Consider the following 20,390-nt stretch of genomic DNA (forward strand, 5'->3'; position numbering starts at 1 on the left):
TGCTTGTGTTCCCTCTCTTGCTGTGTCTCTCTCTGTCAAATGAATAAATAAAAATCTTACAAAAAAAAAAAAAAAGGAGGGGCGCCTGGGTGGCTTAGTCATTGAGCGTCTGCCTTCGATTCGGGTCATAATCCTGGGGCCCTGGGATGGAGCCCCGCATCGGGCTCCCTGCTCCTCGGGAAGCCTGCTTTTCCCCTTCCCACTCCCCCTGCTTGTGTTCCCTCTCTCACTGTGTCTCTCTCTGTCAAATAAATAAATAAAATCTTAAAAAAAAAAAAGGAAAATTAGATTTTTCATGGATGAAAATAAGTTTAAGCACTTTTGACAATAAAAATCATAGTGAATTTTTTCAATAAAAAGTTTAGGTCACTGTCAAATTTCCCTGAGAATATGGTTAAACTATTCACAGGTTTGCATAAAACTAAAGCAAAACAAAAAACCAAGCACATAATTTACATGTATCAACTAATACTGGTAGAGGAAGTGAGAGAAAAAAGAGCACTGACCAATTTAGAAGAGATTGGCATTTACTGCGAAATTAAAAATTGAGCTTTATTTTTTAAAAGGCTTTTTTTCAGAGCAGTTTTAGGTTTACAACAAAACTGAGTTTTAAAATAAACTGACAAAACACCTGTCCCCACACATATACAGCCTTCCCCATTATCAACATCACTCACAAAAATGGTACATTTTTAAAGATTTTTTTTTTTAAAGATTTTATTTATTTGAGAGACAGAGAGAGAGAGCGAGCACATGAGAGGGGGGAGGGTCAGAGGGAGAAGCAGACTCCCCGCTGAGCAGGGAGCCCGATGCGGGACTCGATCCTGGGACTCCAGGATCATGACCTGAGCCGAAGGCAGTCGATCAACCAACTGAGCCACCCAGGCACCCAAGATTTTTTTTTTTTTTTTGACAGAGAGAGACACAGCAAGAGAGGGAACACAAGCAGGGGGAGTGGGAGAGGGAGAAGCAGGCTTCCCGCTGAGCAGGGAGCCCGATGTGGGGTTCGATCCCAGGACCCTAGGATCATGACCTGAGCCGAAGGCAGACGCTTAATGACTGAGCCACCCAGGCGCCCCCAAATGGTACATTTTTAACCAACGATGAATCTACACTGATACATCATAATCACCCAGAGTTACCTTAGGGCTCACTTTTAGTATTGTATATTCTGTATTTTGACAAACATATAAGAACATATATCCATCATTATAATATCATACAAAGTGTTTTCACTGCCCTAAAAATCCTATAAGCTCTGCCTGTTCATCCCACCTTACCCCCCCGCCTGGCAACCACTCATCTTTTTACTGTCTCCATATTTCTGCCTTTTTACCTTGCCAGAATGTCATATAGTTGTAATCAGACAGTATGTAGCCTTCTGAGATTGGCTTCTTCCACTTAGGAATATACATTTCAGCTTCCTCCATATCTTTTCATGGCTTTTTAGTGCTGAATACTCCTTTGTCTAGATGAACCAGTTTATTTCTCCATTCACCTACTGAAGGATATCTTGGTTGCTTCCAAGTTTTGGCAATTATAAATGAAGTTGCTATAAAACATCAGTGTGCAGGTTCACACCGTTTTCAACTCCTTTGGGTAAATACCAAAGAGCACAACTGCTGGATTGTATGGTAAGAGTATGTCTAGTTTTGTAAGAAATCACCCAATCTTCCAAATCATCTGTACCATTTTGCATTCCCAGGAGTGAATGAAAGTTCTTGCTGCTCTACATCCTTGTCAGCATCTGGTGTTGTCAATGTCCAGCTTTTGAACATTCTAATAGGTTATGTAGTAATATTGAACTTTATGTTTCATGTGTTTAAATTGACACCCATGGAATTACATGAGGACCCGGGGACATGGTAGCCATCCCAAAAATATTTACTCAATCAATAAATGAACTTTTAAAGATATTAGGCATTGTAATTCAGGCTACCCATTTAATAAGTTCATGCCAAAATAACACCCAATTCTTTATCCACATTGAAGCTTAAGAAGTAAATTGTTTGAAGTCCTAAACTTTTAATAACCCAGTGACCAACAATTCTGATCCTAAGGGGAAGACTGTCTTCCATATTTACTTGAGCTGGGATACTACATTTCTCACTTAATCATGAATTGTGACTAATAATTTTTTATACATTTGTATTTCTTTTTTTTTTTTTAATTTTTATTTATTAGAGAGAAAGCAAAAGCGGAGAGGGAAAAGCAGACTCCAAACTGAGCAGGGAGCCCAATGTGGGGCTCGATCCCAGGACCGAGATCATGACCTGAGCCGAAGGCAGATGCTTAACAGACTGAGCTACCCAGGTGCCCCTACATTTCTATTTCTTTTCTTTTTCTTTTTTTTTTTTAAAGATTTTATTTATTTATTTGGCAGAGAGAGAGACACAGTGAGAGAGGGAACACAAGCAGGGGAAGTGGGAGAGGGAGAAGCAGGCTCCCTGATGCAGGGCTCGATCCCAGGACCCTGGGATCATGACCCGAGCCAAAGGCAGACGCCTAACAACTGAGCCACCCAGGTGACCCACATTCCTATTTCTTAAAACATTTCTACATCGAATGTTTCTAACCAGTGCAATCACAATCAATCTTACCATCCTTTTAAGTAGTAAAAGTGCACTGGATAAGATTCCAAAAGGGAACACCTACGATGTTTAAACTTTAACCTTTAAAGTGGGTTGGACTAAATCCTTATTTTTTTAATGTTTTTAAAGATTTTATTTATTTATTTGACAGAGAGGGAACACAAGCAGGGAGAGTGGTAGAGGGAGAAGCAGGCTTCCCACTGAGCAGGAAACCCGATGCGGGGCTCGATCCCATGACTCTGGGATCATGACCTGAGCCGAAGGCAGATGCTTAAGGACTGAGCCACCCAGGCGCCCAACTAAATCCTTATTTTGTGATAGACACTATTAAGCAAACTGTTACACATCATTTAATCTTCAAAGTAACTCTTGAAGGGTGCCTGGGTGGCTCAGTTGGTTAAGCGACTGCCTTCGGCTCAGGTCATGATCCCGGAGTCCCAGGATCGAGTCCTGCTCAAGCTCCCTGCTCAGCCGGGAGTCTGCTTCTCCCTCTGACCCTACCCCCTCTTGTGCTCGCTCTCTCTCACTCTCTCAAATAAAATTAAAAAAACAAAACAAAACAAAATAACTCTTTGAAGTAAACATTATTATCCTCTTTTTTTACAGAGGGGAACAAAGGCTCAAAGTTAACTTGCTCAAATGCCGAAGTCAGATAGGAGATTTGAAACCATGCCTGATGCCAAAGCTTTGGTTCATTTCATTTCTCTACACTGCCTCCTACTGTTAGCCCTATTAACCTCTTGCTTCTGCTTATGAGGCAATTTATTTTGCTTTTTTTTTTTTAAAGATTTTATTTATTTGAGAGAATGAGAGAGAGAGCGAGCACACGAGAGGGGGTAGGGTCAGAGGGAGAAGCAGACTCCCCGCTGAGCAGGGAGTCCGATGCGGGACTCGATCCTGGGACTCCAGGGTCATGACCTGAGCCGAAGGCAGTCGCTTAACCAACTGAGCCACCCAGGCACCCTATTTTGCTTTTTCAACATAGTTCAGCATAGATTAATTTTTCTATAAACTGAGATACAGATACCAACCTGTTACAACCTGGGTTATCCCAGTCTAATGAAGTTTAAAATGTTTATTTCTGACCCAGATGTTAAAAATACGTAATAAAATATTTCAGTCTGATAAAAATATTTAAGAATTCTTGAGGAGGTAATATAGAGAGATCTGATATTTGACCTGTAGTAGAGTGACAGTATAAAATGTGAGGAATTTTAGTTTAAAAAGGAAAAAGAAAACCTTGATTTTTAAAAATGTGCAAACATTGAGGTTCAAATAAGAAATAAAAATAGATTGACAAGGGTTGCCTGGGTGGCTCAGTTGGTTAAACTGCTGCCTTCAGCCCAGGTCATGATCCCAGGGTCCTGGGATCGAGCCCCACATCGGGCTTCCTGCTCATGCAGGAAGCCTGCTTCTCCCTCTGCCTGCCACTCCCCCTGCTTGTGCTCTCTCCCTCTCCCTCTCTCTCTCGCTCTCTCTGTGTGTCGAATAAATAAATAAAATCTTTAAAAAAAAATAGATTGACAAAATTTGATCTTACATTATCCTTTTATATATAATAGTCAAACAAAATGTGTATTTTCCAAACAAAATTTATTTCCTTTGTTAAAATTATGTTTGTGGAAAAAGAGCCATTTATACAGGAGATTATAATTCATAAGTACGGTTGTGGCCAGTCAGGAATTATGTTGACAACTCTGTAATTACATGAAATGTTTCTCTTTGTTCCAGTTCAAGATGATGATTACATGGAGACTAAACTTAGAGCATGATTTGAAAATAGGAGACCAGAAATATCTTCATTAATTACTATAATAAAATTGTCTATGTCGTAATATAAAAGTTAATCAAAAGCTTGTTTCGCTGGAAAATATGAGAAGTTAAGAGTGTCAATAAGAGAATGAGATGCTAAAATTTTCCCTCTTTAAAATCTACAGAAGAGAGGAAAATCACTAGCCAGATTTGCTGGGTAAACAAGTCTCATTTAGCAGACTATATGCTACCAGTTATGATATACAAGGCACTTTATGGAATGTGCATTTTAGAGTAACAAAAATAATGCAGAGAATTCCTGTGAGGATTAAATGAGATAAAGTATCTAAAGCACTTAGGTAAACTGGCTAATCAAAGGTAGCTATTCCTATAAATAATATTCCTATCAACAATCTTAAGGGGTAGGAATTATTTTTAATTTACAGATAAGGAAACTAAGGTTAAGGTGGAGAAAGTAATTTGCCCAAGACTACATAATTTATAAGAGATACAATGAGTAACTGAACATGTTTGTATGATTTCAAAGCCCACATTCGCAACTACTGGGTTATATATAAAGAGGCTCTAGACAAATAAGCACTTTTATTTAAGTAGGATTAAATGGGATAACCATAGAGAACAAAGAGCCAACATACCTAAAAACTGTAGCACACTGCTGAAACCACTGTAAATCCAGTCAAATATGAAGGACATATCCAAATCTTATAGAGTCTGAAAAAGAAAGTGTTTTGAATTCAGTAGTCAACATTTAACAACAACATTAAAGAGGAACTCTGAGTAAATAATCCTACAACAACCTTACTATAAGGAGTTAGCCCTTCTTACCCAGGGTGATCTAATCTGATCTATACTGATGCATAGAAACCAAAATGCCATTAAAATACAAACTAGTGGGGTGCCTGGCTGGCTTAACTGGTAGAACATTCAACTCTTGATCTCAGGGTAGGGAGTTCAAGCCCCATGCTGGGTGTACAGCTTACTTTAAAAAAAGGCGGCAGCGGGGGGGCGGGGGGGGGTGCGCCTGGGTGGCTCAGTCGGTTAAGCGACTGCCTTCGGCTCAGGTCATGATCCTGGAGTCCCGGGATCGAGTCCTGCATCGGGCTCCCTGCTCAGCAGGGAGTCTGCTTCTCCCTCTGACCCTCTTCCCTCTCATGCTCTCTATCTCTCATTCTCTCTCTCAAATAAATAAAATCTTAAAAAAAAAAAAAAGGCGGGGGGGAACGCCTGGGTGGCTTAGTCGGTTAAGCGTCTGCCTTCGACTCAGGTCATTGTCCCAGGGTCCTGGGATCGAGCCCCGCATCGGGCCCCCTGCTCAGCGGGGAGTCTGCTTCTCCCTCTCCCACTCTCCCTGCTTGGTGTTTTTGTTCTAACTCTCTCTCTCTAAAATAAATAAATAAAATCTTAAAAAAAAGGAAAGAAAAAAGTAAAAGCCCTCTATTTTTAAAAAACCAAAAAAAAATTTTAATTAAAAAACTAGAGACCATTATTTGCCAATCAGAGTGGCAAACACAAAAATGAACTTTAACAGCCAGAACTGGAAAAGATGTCGTAAGAGAGGCAGTTAATAGCAATATAAATTGATGCAAATCTTTTTAATAACTAATTCGCCAGTAATATATGTTATACTGTTTGACCCAAGAATTCTACTTACTTATTTAAGGTATGCTTTAACTCACAACCCTGAGATCAAGACCTGAGCTGAGATGAAGAGTCGGATGCTTAACCAAGTGACCACCCAAGTGCCCCCCAAGAATTCTACTTTTAGAAATTGTCCTAAATACGGACAATCATATATTCAGATGTGCATCAAAGCATTATGTAAGAAAAATTTTGGAAATAATCTATATTCAACAGTAAGTTAAATGAAGTATATATGGTCTATGAAATAGGTACCAAAACCTTAGAGTAGGGGAAGGAAGAGCAAAGAGAAAGAGAGGAAAAAAGGAAATTTATGATAGTAAGTTTCCAAGTCTGATTATACCTTTGTGGAGTAAAAACCCTTACTTTTGGTCTTTTGTAGTAAATGGTAACAGGTGGTAAATTTCTGGGTCTGTCATCTTTCTGCATTTTGCAAATTTTAATCATATTACTGAATGTTAAAAAACATTTTTTATTTCTTTAAATTTTTTATTATGTTAATCACCATACATTACATCATTAGTTTTTGATGTAGTGTTCCATGATTCATTGTTTGTGCATAACACCCAGTGCTCCACGCAGAACGTGCCCTCTTTAATACCCATCACCAGGCTAACCCATCCCCCCAGCCCCTCCCCTCTAGAACCCTCAGTTTGTAAAAAACATTTTCTTAAATCACAGTAGAAAATGCAGAGTATAGTTCCGTTTAGCATTTACTTGACAGGGGCTTGATAACTAATAAAGCTAATATGGAAAGAAGACGAAAAAAATCCTGGAGAAATGAAAGATCACATATACAAAAATACACTTTCAGATCAACAAAGTTCATTTTCTAGAGCTAAACAAAACCCAGGCCCAAAACTTGGGCCAAGTCCAAACAATTTGAAAGGTTCTGCTATCTTTGACATTCTTTAGACAAAGTGTGACACACAACACTGCTTTCTTTAACCACCTCTGTCAGTGGGCTGCCAACCTGATCCAGACAGGCCCAGCAAACTCAGAATTGCTAGAGGATAAGGTGTTAAGAGATTACATTGCCCTGAAAATGAGAGACAAAAAAGAGACACCTACCTCCAGTTTAGAAGGCCTAGCAGTATTTACTAGGAGATTCCCTGGATCCAGGCAATAGCCTCTCCACTCTTCCATCCCCTGACTTGAACTCGCCAGAGCAAAATTTTGCTCTTGCAACCAGTCCATTCCTGACTGAGAATGACTCACAAATTATAAAGTTTCGTATGTCAGCAGCACAAGAATGAGAACTAGAAGAGCCATATATAGAAAAATCCAGGGACGCCTGGGTGGTTCAGTTGGTTAAGCATCTGCCTTCAGCTCAGGTCATGATCCCAGAGTCCTGGGATCAAGTCCCACATCGGGCTCCTTGCTCAGTGGGGAGTCTGCTTCTCCCTCTCCCTCTGCCCCTCCCCCTGCTTGTGCGCGCTCTCTCTCTGACATAACAAATAAATAAAATCTTTAAAAAAGACTGTCCCCTCTGCCCCTCACCACTGCTCACTCTCTCTCTCTAAAATAAATCTTAAAAAAAAAAATCGAGTACCTTAGAAGTTCTTATTTTACTCAAGTTGAAAATTATATCTCATTCTATTATTATTCTAGGTGATGTAGAAATTGAAACTTGTAGTCACAGAAAATGTATACAAGTGGCTTATCTTTTCTGAAGATTTTTAGGTAAGATGTATGTTTTTCAAATAGAATCATAATTTTTACTCTAGGGAATCAAATAAAGCAGTGGCGTATTGAAACATTTTATTTAATTCAATAGTGATTACCAAGTTCATATCATGTCCATGGTCCTAAGCTAGACACCCTGGGGGATACAAATACTGATGATAAACATGGCTCTTTCTCTTGAAAAGATTAAAGTCTAGAGAGGTAAGTTAGCTACACAAATGTAATTCAACTGAAAAATGTTAAAACTGAATAGGATATTATCTAGGATGGTTAACAACTTACCCTATAGAATTTCAAAACTTATACAAACACAAAGAAAAAGACTGCCCATATTGTAAATCATAAGCTATTAGGGGATGAATGATCATAACAGTGTAAAATCAGAATAAAAAGAAGTAATGCAGTAGGAAGGGGTATGGTATGCTCACAAATGTACTTTATGCTCTGTACAGAAAAAGAGAAAATCAGTCCTCCTTGTCTCTACACAGTTCTACAGAGACAACAAGTTGTAGCTAAGGAAAGGTTTGTTTTGTTTGTTTGTTTTTTTAAGATTTATTTATTTGACAGAGAGAGAGAGACAGCAAGAGAGGGAACACGAACGGGGGAGTATGAGAGGGAGAAGCAGGCTTCGGGCTGAGCAGGGAGCCTGATGCGATGCAGGGCTTGAATCATGACCTGAGCCGAAGGCTGACCCTTAACGACTAAGCCATTCAGGTGTCCCTAAGATGATGTTCAGCCTGAATCTTGAAGATTAAATAAGAGTTTGCTAAGTGGTTGTTATACTATGTGCAGCGGTGTGAAACTAAGTGGGGACAGCAAAAAGTCTGGTACTGTGAAATGATGGGACAGGTTAGGGGGCTGCAAACTTAGCATCAGTCAACAGGTGCTCACAAGGGAGGCGTAAGTCAGAATGAGAAACAAATCTGAGGCTAAATTTAGGCATTTGGTCTTCATGCTTGCTACCCATAACATATTGATATAAGAAACAATATTGAATCAGTCTTTCAATTTAATAAAGCAAAGCTAACAAGAAATAACAGCTACCCCCATGAGCATTATGATTTGTTGAAAGGTTAAGAACAAGAACTACGCGGGCGCCTGGGTGGCTCAGTCATTAAGCATCTGCCTTCGGCTCAGGTCATGATCCCAGGGTCCTGGGATCGAGCCCCACGTCTGGCTCCCTGCTCAGTGGGAAGCCTGCTTCTCCCTCTCCCACTCCCCCTGCTTGTGTTCCCTCTCTTGCTCTCTCTCTTCCTGTCAAAAAATAAATACTTTTTTTAAAAAAAAGAACAAGAACTACGGAGCCAGGATTTTACCACCGACCTTAGGCAAGTTACTTCAATTTCCTTACCTGTAAACTGGGAATAACAGTAGCTACCTGAGATGGTTGTGAAGATTAAATCCATTACTATACACAAACCACTTAGCATCTGGCATGGAGGAAGCATTCAGCATTAGCTGCTCTTATTTCTTCTACCATGTGGCCCACAGGACTAGGCACTTTGTGAATGTCACCACTAAAACACCCCAACAACCTTTCAAAGTAAATATATATATATATTTTTTGAGTAGGCTCCATGCCCAATGTGGGGCTTGAACTGAGGACCCCAAGATCAAGAGTCACGCATGCTCTACCGACTGGGCCCCCAAGTAAATACATTACTGTTCCCATTTTACAGAAGAAGAAACTGAAGTTACAATAGCTAAAACTCAAGTATTGGGGATTGGCACATCCAAGTTCTAAACACGGGTCTTTCTGACTTCTAAGTCCGTTCCCTTTCTCTTACACTGCAGTGGCTTTATAACAAAGGCTATATTTGTTTAAATGGTTACATACCATTTTTTTAATCACTCCAGCTTATGACTCTGACACGTAATTCCTCCTCCCTCACATCACACATCCAGTTAGTTATTCCCCAGCTCTATCAATTTCTGCAGTCTCAAGCTTTCTTCGATTCCTATAGGAACCAGTTAGTGAAGACCTTAAATCACATTCCCAAACTACCATCTTAACTTCAAATTTTGTTTGTACCACTCTGTACACACCCTCCAGAGTGGCTTCATCAAAATACCATCTTAGACTTGATTTACTGCATGGTTAGGGTGACTATAACTCCCAGCTTGCTGGGGACAGTCTCAGCAAAGTTAGCTCAGTACAATTATTCATAGTGCTTCCTTTCACTCTCAAAAGCATCCTGATTAGGTGTGAAATTATATAGCCACCCTATACCTATGCATAGAGAGCCACTGGAGGTCTGTGGGCTGAGAAATGATTCAAATTCCTCGTCCAATATTCCAGAACTTCCACTATCTATCTTTTGGTCACCTTTACAAGCTTAAATCTTCCCTACTTGTAGCCTTCCCTGGGCCAAAGTAAACCACTTGCCATTCACTGCCGGTGACCTATACTTTACCACCTTAAAACCTCTGCCCATTCTCCATCCCAACCAACAAATGAATTTCTCCCACCAATTCTACCTAAAGGCCTCCTGCCTCAAGCACCAGCCAAATGCTATGGAAGAAATGAGTTTTCACTTGAGATGATCTTTAAGGGACAGAGGAGTGGAAGAACCAACAGAACCCAGCAAGGATAGAACGAGAAGAGGGGCGCCTGGGTGGGCTCAGTCAGTTAAGCATCTGCCTTCTGCTCAGGTCATGAGCGGGGGGTCCTGGGATCGAGCCCCACATCGGGCTCCCTGCTCTGAGGGGAGTCTGCTTCTCCCTCTCCCTCTGCCCTTCTACCCGCTTGTGCTCTCTCTCTTGTTCACTCTCTCAAAGAAATAAAATCTTTTTTAGAGATTTTATTTATTTATTTGACAGAGAGAGACACAGAGAGAGAGGGAACACAAGCAGGGGGAGAGGGAGAGGGAGAAGCAGGCCTCTGGCTGAGCAGGGAGCCCGATGCAGGGCTCGATCCCACGACCCTGGGATCATGACCTGAGCCACTCACCCAGATGCCCCTCAAATAAATAAAATCTTAAAGAAACAAAACAAAAAAAACCAAGAAGAGACGGTGGCAAAGGTGGAAAGAAGTTAGCCCCATCAGTACCACTACAGAGATGTCACAGCTTGCTTTGTGACAGGAGACCACCGCTGAGAGCCTGAGTCACCCACAGCAGAGTGGAAGTCCAGGAGAGCCCAAGGCCAGTACTTAGAGCACAGCAGGGCTGGGTCTCCAAGAGTCATTAACTGTGTGACCTTAGAACAAGCTACAGTTTCTTTTGCAAAACTCTCAGGGTGCTGTAAAGATCAAGCTGAGATAAAATGCACAAAATAAGTACTTCATACCTGGTTGCTGTCAGTATGGAGAAGTAGTAGGACAGACGGTCAGTAGCTGGAGGCAGTAAGGGAAGAGTCCTCTTTCAAAGAGTCTGAAATGGAAGGACAGAAGTGGGATTTTCCTCTTAAGGAAGGGTAAGTTTGTTGGTAAGAAGGAGCTAGCAGAAAGGGAGAGGTTAAAGATGAGCGAGAAAGGGAAGGAAGGAATTGCAAAAAGGGGCACAGTCTCATAAGAGGAGCCAGGGCTGAGAGCACATCACCTCTAAGAGTAGAAGGAAGCAGGGCCAGGGAACATACAGTGGAGGCAGCAGGAATCAGACTCCAAAAGTGGAGAAGGGGTACTGAGAATTTTCTGAGGAGCAGAGTGAGGATTCGAATAGCTACTGTGGGGAAAAGATCAAGTTAAAAGACTGCTAAAAAGGGCCAAGTGCTTGGCTGGGGCTGAAAAACATTCACAGCACCGTCCATCTGCATGGATTTCCAACCTCCCCCTCTCCCGGCCACTCCCTCCCAGCGAGGATCAGCTTTACAGAAATGGAGTGAACAGGGATTAGGAACTGAAAAAAGACAAGGGGAACAGGAATTTGAGAGTACTAGTGAGAGGCTGAAGTGATATGATCAAAAGTTCAGGCTGTGTGAATAAAGGTATAAAGGCAGCTAGTACCTGGGGATAAACTGGGCAGCAAAGGCAGGCTTCTCACAGAAGAGAACTAAGAGAACGGGGAAAATCTCTGGTCGAAAAGCAACTGTAGACACACATAGGCATAGTAAAAGGGCAAGAAAAGTGAAAGGTGGAGCAGAATTGTGTCAGCAAACTGGAGTAGAGTGTGGGGTTCAAAATTTCCAGAGGATCGGGTCTGGATGGTGGCAAATTCCAAGGCCCATCTCTGGCACAGACAGATGAAGAAAGCTGGAGTGAAAGAAAGGGGAAGCCAGGCTACATGGTATACTGTCCACGATGACAGCACAATCACCAGGAAGAACGCGGGGCTAGAGAGAGCAAGACTATGAATCAAGTGACAAAGTCCTCATTGAAGGGGTGCCTGGCTGGCTGTCAGTGGAGCATGTGACTCTTGATCTCGGGGTCATGAGTTTGAACCCCACATTGAGGACAGAGTTTACTAAAAAAAGAAGTCCTCACTGAAGATGACTGTTAGTAGGCGAAAGCCATGAAACTGACAGAGAGTAGAATGGGGTAAGACTTGAAGGAAAAACGATTTTTTGCATAAAGATGGTCCAAATTTGCTGTTGTAAAATTTGTCCCTAGAGAAATAATTTATTAACATATATGGGAAACTCTGCTTTAGAAGATAATGAGATATTTATATTTCAATAAAGTTGTGGTTTCTAAGAACCTTAAAACAAGGTAGGAAGCATTAGTCATTTTAAAGTAGAAATAAAAATGCCCAACTAAGAATAAATGTTACTTAGCCACAAACAGATACCTGAGCCCTGAGAACAGGTTACACAACACCATGAACACACTATTAGACATGTGAAGAGCAAAGGTCAAGAATAAGGAAACATATACACGTCAGCAGATTTATTTATTGCATGAACAACAAACAGGAAAAGTGCCTATGCAGATTAGAAAAGTGATCTACTCCAGTAACATGAAAATCAGTACAAAAGTAGAATGGAGCAGAACCTCTCAGATTACAAATAACTGCTTAAAGCCTTCTCCCATTAAACTTACATGAATGATTCCATTTACATGAAATGTCCTGAACATGTAAGTTCTCAGAGTAAGTTAGTGGTTGTCAGATGAGGGAGGTAAGGGGAAACTGGGAGTGACTGCTCATAGGTACTGGGTTTCTTTTTGGGTGATGAAAATGTTCTGGAATAGATAGTGGTGATGGCTGCATAACACTGTGAATATACTAAAAACACTGAATTGTATACTTTAATAGGATAAATTTTATGGTATGTGAACTATATTTCAATAAAGCTATTAAAAAAATAAATAAAAATAAAAGCTCCAATGGTTTAAAAAGGCAAATATAACACCAGAGTAGCATTATAGGAACAATACATTATTAAGTTTGGGAAGCAAAGGATGGTAGGGCCATGGTGAAAGTGAGTAACTATCCTAGAATTTTATTTATTTTTTTTAAGATTTTATTTATTTACTTATTTATTTATTTGACAGAGAGGGAGACACAGCGAAAGAGGAAACACAAGCAGAGGGAGTGGGAGAGGGAGAAGCAGGCTTCCTGCAGAGCAGGGAGCCCAATGCAGGGCTCGATCCCAGGACCCTGGGATCATGACCTGAGCCGAAGGCAAACGCTCAATGACTGAGCCACCCAGGTGCCCCTATCCTAGAATTTTAAAAATCAGGATTTAATATGCATCTTTTGAAATACTATTATTTCATTCTGGGAAAGCCAGTCTTTCTGAGCTCTAATTTCTTCTTACCTATAATAGGAATACTATCTGTCTCACAGAGTTTTAAGAATGATTAATTATGTGGGGCGCCTGGGTGGCTCAGTAAGTTGGGCATCTGCCTTTGGCTCAGGTCATGCTCCCAAGCAGGGTCCTGGGATGGAGCCCTGCAGCAGGCTCCTTGCTCAGCGGGAGCCTGCTTCTCCCTCTCCTTTTGCCCTCCCCCCTTCTCATGCTCTCTCTTTCTCAAATAAAGTGTTAAAAAAAAAAAAGATTAATTATGATAGTGTACCTGAAAATATTTTGTATACTACACAACGTAAAGTGGCATTAACTCATTCCAACTAAATTAACTGAAATTCAAAACACAAATTTTATTTTTAACAATTTTATTTTTTAAGTAATCTCTACACCCAGCATTGGGTTTGAACTCACAACCCTGAGATCAAGAGTTGTACACCCTACCAACTGAACCAGGTGCCTCCTCAAAAGTACAAACTCTAAATGCCAATTTTCAAGTTAACTTCAATATTAACAAGAATACTGAAAGAGGTGCCTGGGTGGCTCAGTTGTGAAGCGTCTGCCTTCAGCTCAGGGCATGATCCCAGGGTCCTGGGATCGAGCCCCGCATCGGGCTCCCTGCTCAGCGGGAAGCCTGCTTCTCCCTCTCCCACTCCCCTGGCTTGTGTTCCCTCTCTCGCTGTCTCTCTCTCTGTCTCTGTCAAATAAATAAAATCTTAAAAAAAAAATTGAAAGATTTCAGTATTCTAATATGAAAAAAAATTTTTTGAGAGAGAGATGGGGAGAGAGAGAAAGAGGGATGGGGAGAGGGAGAAAGAATCTTAAGCAGGCTCCATACCCAGAGCTGAGCCCAACTCGGGGCTCGATTTCACAACCCAAGCCGAAATCAACAGTCAGACGCTTAACCGACTGAGTCACCCTGGCGCCCCAATATGAAGAATTTTTTTTTAAGATTTTATTTATTTATTTGTTTGTTTTTAAAGATTTTACTTATTTATTTGAGAGAGAGAGACACAGCGAGAGAGGGAACACAAGCAGGGGGAGTGGGAGAGGGAGAAGCAGGCTTCCCGAGGAGCAGGGAGCCCAATGCGGGGCTCGATCCCAGGACCCTGGGATCATGACTTGAGCCGAAGGCAGACGCTTAACGACTGAGCCACCCAGGCGCCCCAAGAAGTTTTTAATATTTTTCATGAATGTCTTTATTTATTTATTTTTAAAGATTTTATTTATTTATTTGACAGCGAGACACAGCGAGAGAGGGAACACAAGCAGGGGGAGTGGGAGAGGGAGAAGCAGGCCTCCCGCGTTGCAGGGAGCCTGATGCGGGGCTTGATCCCAGGACCCTGGGATCATGACCTGAGCCGAAGGCAGATGCTTAACGACTGAGCCACCCAGGCCAAAAAAAAAAAAAAATTATTTTTTTAATATTTTATTTATTTATCAGAGAGAAAGAGCGAGTGAGCACAAGCAGGGGGAGCAGCAGGGGGAGAGGGAGAAGGGAGCACGGAGCCCGATGTGGGACTCGATCCCAGGACCCTGGGATCATGACCTGAGCTAAAGGCAGACGCCCAACCGACTGAGCCACCCAGGGGTCCCATGAATGTCTTTACTTTAAATATTAACAACATTGTCATTGACTGTCACCAGAATAGTTTGAATAGTTTCCTTCAACTCTAGGTAAAGATGAATAGTTTCCTTCAACTCTAGGTAAAGATATTTACTAGAAAAGATTAATCATAATTTTCTACCCATCTTCATCAGGTTTATGATAAAAATGTATATAATTCCATAAGATCAGTAAGCTACCTTATTTAGAAATTATGCTCATTTAGAAATTATGCACACTTCTCTTTCAAATTCAAATAGTACTAGGGGCGCCTGGGTGGCTCAGTTGGTTAAGCGACTGCCTTCGGCTCAGGTCATGATCCTGGAGTCCCAGGATCAAGTCCCGCATCGGACTCCCTGCTCAGTGGGGAGTCTGCTTCTCCCTCTGACCTTCCCCCCCCCTCATGTACTCTCTCTCTCATTCTCTCTCTCAAATAAATAAACAAAATCTTTAAAAAAAAAAAAACAAATTCAAATAGTACTAGAAATATGAGACCAAATTCTGCTTGACCATGTTTTATAGAATTTCAGCAAGGCCATGTGTATTACCAAGGATGGAAAGTAATAATGTTAAATGTTTCAAGACAGTGCTGACTTTATAAATATTTTCCCCTAAAATTCTTAGATTTTCTTTCTATAGCCTTTAAAGTTTTGAAATAGTGATGCAAATACAAAACTCAAAAAAACATTTTATGATTGAATGCATAGCAATCATAGTAATGGAATTAGACCTTTGGGTTCATGTAATCAACCAAAAGTACAAACTCAAGTTTCCTTTAGGCAAAAATGACACTCAATTGAAAGGTTAAATCTGTGACAAATATAAATAGGATTTTTTTAAGAGTAAGAGAAGGGGGAAAGAACGCTATATTATGAATAAGGTTGTTGTGAGTCTAAGTACTGAACTTGCCTGTACTGAATTAAGAAAGTGAAAACCGAGGGGCGCCTGGGTGGCTCAGTCTTTAAGCGTCTGCCTTCGGCTCAGGTCATGATCCCAGGGTCCTGGGATCGAGCCCCACATCAGGCTTCCTGCTCAGCAGGGGGCCTGCTTCTCCCTCTCCCACTCCCCCTGCTTGTGTTCCTGTTCTCGCTGTTTCTCTCTGTCAAATAAATAAATAAAATCTAAAAAAAAAAGGAAAATGAGAATTGATATAAACAGTGACAAATTCAATCCTTAAAATACTTTTTTTTAAAAAGCTCTAGGCCCAACATGGGGCTTGAACTCATGACCCCAAGATCAAGAGTAGCATTCCCCCCTGACTGAGCAAGCCAGAAGCCCCCTTAAAATGCTCTTTTTTTAAGATTTTATTTATTTATTTGACAGAGAGAGACACAGTGAGAGAGGGAACACAAGCAGGGGGAGGGGGAGAAGCAGACTCCCGGCTGAGCAGGGAGCCCGAAGCGGGGCTCAATCCCAGGACCCTGAGATCATGACCTGAGCTGAAGGCAGACGCTTAAGGACTGAGCCACCCAGGCGCCCCCTCCCCCTTATAATACTCTTAATTGAAATTATTTTAAAAGTTACACAGAACAAAGAGAAAGTTTTCTTTTTTTTAAATTTTTATTTAAATTCTAGTTAGTTAACATACAGTGCATATTGGTTTCAGAAGAATTCAGTGGTTCATCACTTACAAGAGAAATTTTTCAAATGCATGATTTTAAAGGTGTTTGCTTAGTTATGTTTTGCAGAGAAATCATTTTTTTTAAAGATTTTATTTATTTATTTATTTGAGAGAGAGAGAATGAGAGATAGAGAGCACGAGAGGGAAGAGAGCCAGAGGGAGAAGCAGACTCCCCGCCGAGCAGGGAGCCCGATGTGGGACTCGATCCCGGGACTCCAGGATCATGACCTGAGCGGAAGGCAGTCGCTTAACCGACTGAGCCACCCAGGCGCCCACAGAGAAGTAATTTAAATGAGTATCAACCAAGTATACTCAAAGAAGAGGGTGGAGAAATAATCATTATACAGAATTCTGATTTATAAACTTCAAATAATGTGGTAGTGATTTTCATTTCTGATAGCCTAATCTTTTGTCTCAATTCCTGCTTGAAGTGCAAGGAAAGGATGATTAAAATGTACTTTTTTCAACTGCTCATCTTTGTAATGATTAACAATGCTTCTCTAACATTTCTAAAATAAAGGCAAAACAGTCCTTTTCTGCAAACTCAGAAAATGCCACTGAACTATAAGATTAGTTTTTAAAGTTCCAAATATTTTGGTAATGAATGTAAATCCTCAAAACAGTATTAGATATACACATTGCTTTGCTATGTCAGCACCACTAATTATTGACAAATTGTAAGTCTCCCCTTATTCCCCATCTGTAAAATAGAGATACCATTACCTTCCTTAATGAATTGTTGTGCGAATGGCTAGCACCTCACAAACAGGAGACAGTAAATGTTTCCTTTTCTTTCATACTCTTTTTTTCTTTAAGATTTTATTTATTTGAGGGAGAGCACGCACAAGCCAGGGGAAGAGGCAGAGGGAAAAGCAGACTCCCCGCTGAGCAGGGAGCCCACGCGGGACTCAATCCCAGGACTCTGGGATCATGACCTGAGCCGAAGGCAGACGCTTCACCGACTGAGCCACCCAGGCGCCCCTTCTTTCATACCCTTAGCTGGTATTTTAACACTGAACTTAGGATATTCTTCAGAGTAAGACACGTGGTAATAGTGAGCTTGACAGGTAAATATGCAAATAATACTAGGTTTAATTTTTCAAGTTAAAAGGATTCCCTCACCTCGTTTTGCCCAATGTACCAAATACATTCCTAATGAGTTTGGTTCTTCGGGCCAATGAGGTCAGAGTTTCAGCTGCTGTCAAAACAAATTTCTATATTGTTCAAAAATCTTGGAACAATTTAAAAATCATTAGTTTTCCCCCAACCAGTTTATCTTTTCTCCCACTCAGCTGGGACTTGGGCTATGGCCAAACGTTAACTTCTACTAGTAAGGAAGCTCACTTTGCCGCCACACTAATTGGGAGAACTGAAAACACCGCGTCACAGGGTCTTGAGCTGTCAATGATCCCCGCCGCCTTCACCTGATCAGGTGAGGGAACTGAGGCTGAGGGGAAGGAAGGGCTTATCTGCGGCTTATAGTCAGCTCATTCTTTTCTGAAATGACACCGTTTGACAGCAGCAGGTGTACTATCCAGAGGACTCTCACGGCGACCACCGCAGAGCGGGAAACGAACCCGTTCCTCTTAGTGCCGCCTGACTCCGGAGAGGAAAACAGGGACCCCTTCCTCGCCTGGCCACAAGCAGGGGCCCCGGTGGGCTCAGGCCCGAAAAGTGCACCTTCCCTGGGATCCACAGCTGCCGCCTGCCGGTTCTACCGGGAGAAGAGACCTCCACTCACCTGCGAATGGAGAGATCGCAATTCCTCACCTGGCGACCGCCCTACACCCGTCTAGTTCGAACTGGAAAGCGCTATGGCTGCCGATGTCCCAGCTCCCATCAGCTCCTTCCGGGCCGGGGGCGGGGGAGGGGGGAATGCTTCCCTCCTGGCGTCCGCAGGGCCACAGTTCCACGAGCCCAAAGTTCCGCCTCCCCGCGGTTCCGCCGCCAAACCCCAGGCTCAGCGCGCTTGCTGGCTGGAGCCAGCCTTTCAGCAAGCTGGTCTCCCCACGTCCGCGGGAAGGGGCTTCAGGGACCCGAGGGCCTAGGCAGAGAAGGAAACGCGAGTCTGTAGCTTGGGAAAATTATCTATGACATCCGTTTTTTAAAAAATGCACTTTATTTTTTTTTTAAGATTTTATTTATTTGAGAGAGAGGGAGAGCACATGAAGGGGGGAGGGCCAGAGGGAGAAGCCAACTCCCCGCAGAGTAGGGAGCCCAGTGCGGGACTCCATACTGGAACTCCAAGATCATTACCTGAGCCGAAGGCAGTCGCTTAACCAACTGAGCCACCTAGGCCCCCTAAAAATGCATTTATTTTATTTTATTTTTTTAAAGATTTTATTTATTTGACGGAGAGAGACACAGTGAGAGAGGGAACACAGCAGGGGGAGTGGGAGACGGAGAAGCAGGCTCCCAGCTGAGCAGGGAGTCCGAAGCGGGGCTCAATCCCAGGACCCTGGGATCATGACAGCCGAAGGCAGACGCTTAATGACTGAGCCACGCAGGCGCCCCTAAAAATGTATTTAAAAAAATATATTTTCAAAGTACACCTGTTTCTTGAATTCTTAAGTAATTTACAAAACATAATTATGTGCCAGATAATGGGTTGGATGCTAGGTTTTGAGCTTTATTTTTTATTTTTTTAAGATTATTTATTTATTTGACAGAGAGAGAGACAGCAAGAGAGAGAACACAAACAGGGGGAGTGGGAGAGGGAGAAGCAGGCTTCCTGCTAAGGAGAGAGCCTGATGTGGGGCTCAATCCCAGGACCCTGGGATCATGACCTGAGCCACAGGCAGATGTTTAACCAACTGGGCCACCCAGGCGCTCCCTTTCAATGTGTTTAAATAAGAATATTTGGGTGCCTTGAATGGAAGTGTGATGCTGTCAAGATTGCTCTCAAGCCAGGTTTCTAGGTCAGAGGGACAGAAGGAGGAGCTGTTTGGGGGTTAAAGAATGGATTATTCAACAGAAGAAAAACCTATAACTTGCTCTGCTGGATCTCCCTCCTTCTGCTGCAGTCTCAGGAAATGCCTTAGCCCATGTGTCTTCCCTTCATATTTGCCATTTCTTCTGCCAGAACAAATTTTCTAAACCTCTCCTCTCCACCTCCCTATGTCATAAATATACACTCTTCAGGTCTCAGCACAAATAGCCCTCTTTCATTAAAACCTCAGTCCTTTAAGCTTCCCACTCTTGATTTCAGCTCAGCTCAAAATCTCAGGGTTTGAGGGCACCTGGGTGGCTCAGTCGTTGGGTGTCTGCCTTCGGGTCGGGCCGTGGTCCCAGGGTCCTGGGATCGAGCCCCGCATCAGGCTCCCTGCTCCGCGGGAAGCCTGCTTCTCTCTCTCCCACTCCCCCTGCTTGTGTTCCCTCTCTAGCTGTGTCTCTCTGTTAAAGAAATAAAATCTTAAAAAAAAAAAAAATCTCAGGGTTTTGAGATCCAGCCCCACGTAGAGTTCCATGCTTAGTGGGGAGTCTGCTTGAGATTCTCTCCCTCCCCCTCCCCCTCTCCCCCTCCTTCCCCCTCCCTCTATCTCAAATAAAAAAATAAAATCTTTAAAAAAACAAAACATAAACAAAACTCCCTCCCAAACTGGGTTTCCCCAGCAACTGTACAATTAGCCTATTATCATTCAAGTTACCTTATAATTGTCCAAGTAACTATGTGATTATTTGTGTAGAGTCTCTCCCAATAGACATTCTGTAAGCCTCCTGAGGTCAGGAACCATATCTGTCTTTTCTTCTCTTGAACGTATTTTCAGTGCTTGGCATATAATAGGTGCTCAAT

General features: G+C 42.1%; 1 protein-coding gene across 3 annotated transcripts in view; it reads right to left on the bottom strand.

Annotated features, from left to right (window-relative positions):
- Positions 1-18,453, bottom strand: part of SAR1B (secretion associated Ras related GTPase 1B) — a 30,952-nt gene extending 12,499 nt beyond the window's left edge. The window contains exons 1-3 of one of the 3 annotated variants that reach the window (XM_025860888.2): positions 18,339-18,450; positions 10,977-11,059; positions 5,000-5,075 (exon numbers count right to left, since the gene is read on the bottom strand). In XM_025860888.2, the coding sequence (XP_025716673.1) occupies positions 5,000-5,057 (58 nt within the window). In that variant the 5' untranslated portion in view covers positions 5,058-5,075; positions 10,977-11,059; positions 18,339-18,450. Of the gene's footprint in view, positions 1-4,999; positions 5,076-10,976; positions 11,060-17,719; positions 17,796-18,338 lie in introns of all 3 variants that reach the window. The other 2 variants (XM_073878510.1, XM_025860887.2) reach the window with 2 other exon arrangements.
- Positions 18,454-20,390: the final 1,937 nt, after the last annotated feature.

Source organism: Callorhinus ursinus, unplaced genomic scaffold, assembly GCF_003265705.2.
Source record: "Callorhinus ursinus isolate GAN/ISIS: 27379988/994484 unplaced genomic scaffold, GSC_fseal_2.0 scaffold30, whole genome shotgun sequence".
NCBI lineage: Eukaryota > Metazoa > Chordata > Mammalia > Carnivora > Otariidae > Callorhinus > Callorhinus ursinus.